Here is a 6485-nt window from a genome sequence, read left to right on the forward strand (position 1 = left end):
ATAGTTAGGTTTTTATTAGGTATCATTAAACAACGCAGGAAAGCATGGGTAGGAATGTTGTGTTTAATCATTGGGATCTGCTTCTCTTTTTACCATTCACATGGATCCCCTAGTCAGTGATTATCAGGGACTTCACCCAAGGGGCAATAGACCAACAGATAATAAAACAGATGCCAGTAAAGTGCCAGTTCCCATAACAAACTGATTACCAGTAGGGTGTTTAAGGGATAACCAATCAAGCCTGAGTCAACAGATGATGGATGAAAAACTAGACAGGTGGGTGGATGGTGATGGCCCACCTGGACCTTTTGTTGACACCTAAAACTTTACAGTTACATTAATCAATCCTAATCTAGGGTGGTACATCAACCAATAGTCATCCAACAGATCACACCCAGTAATCAATCCAAGATCCTCAATGAGACCTAATGGGAATAAACTATATACAATGGAAGCTGGGAGAATGGAGGTCTGCTCTGTTCTCTCTCTTCTACGGCCCTTCTTCGGTAAGCGTTTCTATGGAGCTCTCTTCTGAAGGAAGCCCTTTGGTGTTTTACTATATTATATATATATATATATATAGGAAGGATTATGTACTGATCCTTACTATATTACTACAGGGGTTTACCTACTAACAACATTTCATTTACTGTATACTGTGTTGATTGAAATTCCTCTATCTATATCAACCAATACTGCTGTGTGTGAACTTGTTCCCTAATTAAACTGTTTGAGTGACTAGCTAATATTTGTGCATAAACCTTTATTTATTGAATATATATGTGCATGGATAGGGTCATATAATATTCATATTTATGCATGGAATATTCATAATCAACACCATCTGCTTCAAAATACATCATGTTGTATGATCACATAGATGTTCTTCTGCATGCCTCCATTTTAACAATTTGATTTTGATACATTTTTTACATATATAAATGTATCATTTGTAAGAGATACTTATATTACAATGTCAGGAGGTTCTCCAGTGCTGTGCATCTTCTCAATGAATGCAGCTATGGCTGCATTCATTCAGAAGAGTGTCCGATCCCCGGGGCACTAGAGGTTAATTAATCCTCCTGTTCGACGAGAGCTTGACTTCTCGGGATCAAACTTCAGACCATTCTCTCTAAACCCAGAGATGGATGTGGGTGAAAGTCCCAGCAAATCATAAGTTTATGAAAAAATAAGACCAGCTCAACTAACCCCAATAACTGTGACACTTACAGGATCACTTAAATTTCATTTCTTTATCATTCTGATTCTTCCTTCATCCTGGTAGTGTCTACATGCCTAAATGCATGGGGTTACTGCCATGTAGATGACTGTATAAACAGTTGAACAGGTGTACCTAATAACGTGGCCAGGGTGTTTATATGAGTACACTCACAGTTCATATAGTCCTCATTATGGGCATTATTTATTAAAGCTCTCCAAGGATGGAGATTATACACTTAAAACAGTGAACCTGGGTGATCCAGCAAACCTGGAATCAATCTGATCCAGGATTGAAAACATTTGCTAAAAATAGCAAATAGCAAATTACTAAGGAATCCATTCCAGGTTTACTGGATAACCCAGATTTACTGATGAAAATGTATCCTCTCCAGCCTGGGAGCTTTAAAAAATCAGGTCCTATATACTGACAATTGTGATCACTAATAAAATCAGCATACTCGAAAAAAGACTTCTTATTGCTTTGTTGGTACGCCAGGGCAGTATTTACTATTATACATTTCCAGTGGCATGATGGAACCCACATAAATCCCCTGATTCATCAAGCCAAATCGTATTATCGATCGCGCATTCGTATTAGCGATCCGGAATCGTGCGCGATCGCGCTATTCAACAACCGAAAAAGCTCGCGCACGAAGCCGCGCTTATCCGACAGCTTTTTAGAACAGAGAGCAGGTGCGCGCTAATTAATTGCTATGATCTCACCATTGTGCTTAGATCCTCCTTAATCGCGCAGCTGAAATGTAATTGCCTTAATTGGCAGATTCGCGACCCCTATTGCGCATGGCAGAAATCCGGCCGGCAGATTCAGGATGAGAGCGTACGCGCGCACTCGAGTCCCGGACCGCGGTAATCCGTGATCGCTGGTCGCGCGTATTATCGCGCTTCCAGCGATCGCGGATTTCAATGATGAATCAGGGGCAAAGTCTTTACACTCTAGCTATTCCACGATACCACACTTGCCCAGTTTACTGTTGCCAATTACTTTAGTTTACTAATGCCTTTTGTCCCTCTACGACCATCTCCTTACGTAAGTCTGCTTTTCATGGAACCGCTAGGACATAAACAGAAGAAGATGGATCTCCCAGAACAGCCTAAACATTAAAGGTATAAATATTAGTAATTATTATATTAAATAATGATAAAAAAAGAGGGAAAAAGCTCTATTTTCTCTGACGATGTACCAAACAAACTTGTTTGTCTGCTGATCTATCATTGTCCCTTAAATGGCCCACCATTATTTAGTCCATTCCCTGTGAGCTCTCCCCCTAATCCAAAACTAAATGACACCCACCATTATTCAACCAACTTCCTGTGAGTTTGGGGCATCAAAGATGCACCCACAAACCTAAATCACATCATTGCATGCGTTTAATGTCTGTAGGCAAGAAGAGCAAGATGGTGATTGTGATCTCCAAAAACAGGACCAACCTGCATATATATATATGTATGAGGGTGCCCAAGTAGGGTGGCAATGGGTGACTCCAGAGTTCCATGTACATATAATTTATTCAACCAATATAAAGTTAAGAACATTTTTTAAAGTATAAACACAAAGTAATAAAAACAAAATTAGTTTATTCCCAATGCAATGATAATTTCATAATCTATAAGGATATATAAAGAGATAAATTATTCACTGGTGTAACCTGGCTGTTATAAAAACATTGGAGAATTAATCAGTGCTATGAGTGTTTGAATTTTCAAAAGCCAATTGTTTCTGTCTTTTCAATATATTAACTTACATGTTTTCTAGGTTTATTATAAATTAGGAGCATTTAAGAATTTCACCTTTCAAAGCCTATTTTGCTATATTTTTAGCAATATGTAATATGATTTGACAATAACTCGGATAATAGTTAAATATTTTATATGATTTTTGGATAATATGTAAGACTAATAACATTATTATTATTATTATTATTATTCACTATTTTGTTAAATGGCTGACTATCTCATATTTTTACAATTACATTACCATCTCAAGAAGATGTATGTGAATATCATACTTACAATCATTATTCATATCTATCAGAGTTATCTAGTATATATCATTTAAAGTGGACTACCTCTAAAACATTAAAACAGAATTAAACCATGTATCGTAATGTAACAATTGTACCTCAAAAACAATATATTGTAAAAATTAAATATTACTATAAAATTAATCAACAATGCTTTTATTTTAAAAAGTCATTAATGCTGACTTTTTAAAAATAAAATCAGTTTGAAACCAGTTTCTAAAATTTTATATTATAATATTTCATATATATTATATTTATTTTAAATTTTATATTATAGTGTTACAAATTTGAGTAGATTTAATCATCACTATTTAGACCCATTTGTTTATTTTATCTGTTCTTTTGTCTGTGTTTCTCTTTTCCTTGTTTAAAAACTTATTTTTTCCTACCAGCTGTTTCTTATTTTAACTTCTGCATTTTATTGTAATCATTATGTTTTTTTTCTTATATTTTTTTAATTGATTAGTTTTTGTTCAGTTTACAACTAATATATATTATATCAACATTTTCATTTGTTTCCTATAATATATTGCTTAGAATAGGGTAAATAAAGTTAGGTTTAGTTTATTTTTTTTTTTGCCTACAAATAATTCAGAGCCCTAATAGGCTTATTATATTGGAAATTATTTTTTGCCTAACTCATGAATATTTGGCAGTACACGTTACTCAAGATATAAATGTGGAAGAGTAACTTGACCACAGTTGTATTTTTGGGATTCCACAACATGGATACATTTAATATTGCTGTCTATATCTTACTTCTTATGATATACATTGTGACGATCTGTGGAAACCTTTTGATCATTGTGTTGGTGTTGTGGTGCAAGACCCTCCACTCACCCATGTACTTCTTCCTCACCCAGCTCTCCTTAATGGACATCATGCTAACCACAGATATCATCCCCAACATGCTAAACATTGCTCTACATGAGCAGACTTCCATATCATTTTCAAGCTGCATTACCCAGTTTTATTTCTCTTGTTTGTCCTTAGCGTCTGAATGTTTCTTACTGACAGTGATGTCCTACGACCGATATCTTGCCATCTGCACGCCATTGCATTACGCCACCATTATGAATCATGCAGTTTGCTGCAAATCCATCTTTGTATCTTGGCTTTGGAGCTGCTGTTTGGTGTTAATTTTAACTCTTAGCATATGTCAGCTACAATTCTGTGGGCCAAATACCATTGACCATTTTTTATGTGATTTAAATGCTTTGGTACAACTTTCTTGTTCAGATGCATCCATCGTTCAAGTAGAAGGAATGATACTGAGCTTCCATGTTATAGTCTTACCATTCCTTGTGATAGTAGCTTCATATACTTGTATTGTTTTTACCATAAAGAAGATTCCCTCATTTTCAGGAAGAATGAAATCCTTTTCCACTTGCAGCTCCCACCTGACAGTTGTGTCTATATTTTATGGGACCCTAATATCAATGTACATGTTTCCTGATGAAGGCCAATCACAGATTATCAATAAGATTCTGGTTATGTTATACACCGTGTTCACTCCCCTTTCAAATCCATTCATATACAGTTTGAGAAATAAAGATATCAAGGCAGCTTTGAGAAAGGCTGTAAATAAAATAAGAGTTACTATTTTAATCCTTGAATAACATTCATGTAACTGCTTCTATGTAACGGTATCTGCTAATGTGTGAATGGGAATATAAACTAAGATTTTGTTTGTAATGTATTTTGAAGGCAAACATCTTTGTTTTTAGTCGAGTATAAAGTAGTCGTGAAAAGTAGTACATCTAAAATAAAATTTTAAAATAATCTCAATCTCTCCCAAATTTAAATATGGGAGGATGAAATTATTCTTACATTTTCTAAATTCATTTTTTTTATCTGTTATGTTTCTGTATTTGAAATTTTTGTTTTACAAATAAATATAATAAAATAATTCTAAACAAAACTAAAAAGAAAAAAAAATACTTTTTGCATATTTACAGTATCCATTTACAAAATCCCTTATTCCTTCTGATATAAGCTTGTATATAAGGCTGATTTATTAAAGCTCGCTAAGTCTGGAGAGGATATACTTTCATCAGTGAAGTTGGGTGATCCAGCAAACCTGGAATGAATTTTTTCACAGTCACTTGCTGTTTACTATCTCATATTTTCATTGGTAGTAATATTTTAAAAGTTTAAACTAGGTAAACAAGATTAGTGCTGCTGAATCCCCCTTTTTATTGTGCATTTTAAAAATGTTGTTTCTGGGCCATTAAATTTTGTAACAGCTGGACAGTTTTCTTTTTGACCTGAAGGTAGGTTGAAGTACCTGGCTGAATAACAATGTGCTTCTTATCCAGGTGGGGGAGCTAAAGAGGCCTGGGTATGATCAGGTGTAATTATCCCAGCTGAAACCCATCCTAGAAATTAGGCTGGGGATATACACTCCCAGCCTGCTTATTACTGTGTCTCAGTTCTTGGCTGGTGAGCTGGGAGGAGGTCCAAGGTGAACTGTGAGTAAAGACACAGACTTTGTTGGAAAAGCTGTATGGTTGGGGCCTTAGATTCGTGCACAGCACTAGGTTCGGCTGGATTGCTAGTTAAGAGAACTAACAGTTAGTGGCCAAGTGGCCAGGCTTTATTTTACTGTTTGTTTGTTTGTTTGCTGACCGCTCTGCTCCCCTGATTGCTCTTGCAGCCCTTTAATAGTTGTATGTGTTCTTGGATAGAGTTTCTTTATCCAAGAACACATACAACTGTACTCCTGTGTTCCTGGATAGAGAAACTATCCAGAAATAAGGATAGTGCTCCCTGATTGGCTGAGGAAAGATTTCACTCAGAGAGCACTAGAGGTTTTAAATGGGGAGACTTGTCCCTACTTTACCTCTAGTGCCGCAGATCGCACACTGTTCTCAATGAATGCTGGCCACGGCCGCATTTATTGAGAGGATCCCTGAGGCACTAGAGGCTAAATGGGGACAAGTTTCCTCATTCATTCACCTTTAGAGCTCTGTGATTGGCTGGGGAAAAGAAAATCCTGATGATGTTGAGCTGTCCTCAGCCAATCACAGAGCACTAGAAGTGATGAATGGGGGGACTTGTCCCTATTTGACCTCTAGTGCTGGGGGATCCACACTGACAGGAGATTTTGTCATTGAATCATCTTGACATTATGGAATAACCTGTGAAAAAAAAAATATTTACACAAATCACGCACATTCAATAAATTACTTTACCTACAATTTTTTTGTAACACATTTTTTT

General features: G+C 35.9%; 1 protein-coding gene across 1 annotated transcript; it reads left to right on the plus strand.

The window, feature by feature from the left end:
* Window positions 1-256: 256 nt before the first annotated feature.
* Window positions 257-4882, plus strand: LOC140344875 (olfactory receptor 1M1-like). Its single transcript, XM_072432069.1, has 2 exons — window positions 257-287; window positions 3966-4882. The coding sequence occupies exons 1-2, from the start codon at window positions 257-259 to the stop codon at window positions 4880-4882; spliced, it is 948 nt and encodes a 315-aa protein (XP_072288170.1).
* The last annotated feature ends 1603 nt before the right edge of the window (window positions 4883-6485 follow it).

This window comes from Pyxicephalus adspersus, unplaced genomic scaffold, assembly GCF_032062135.1.
Source record: "Pyxicephalus adspersus unplaced genomic scaffold, UCB_Pads_2.0 Sca116, whole genome shotgun sequence".
Taxonomy (NCBI): domain Eukaryota; kingdom Metazoa; phylum Chordata; class Amphibia; order Anura; family Pyxicephalidae; genus Pyxicephalus; species Pyxicephalus adspersus.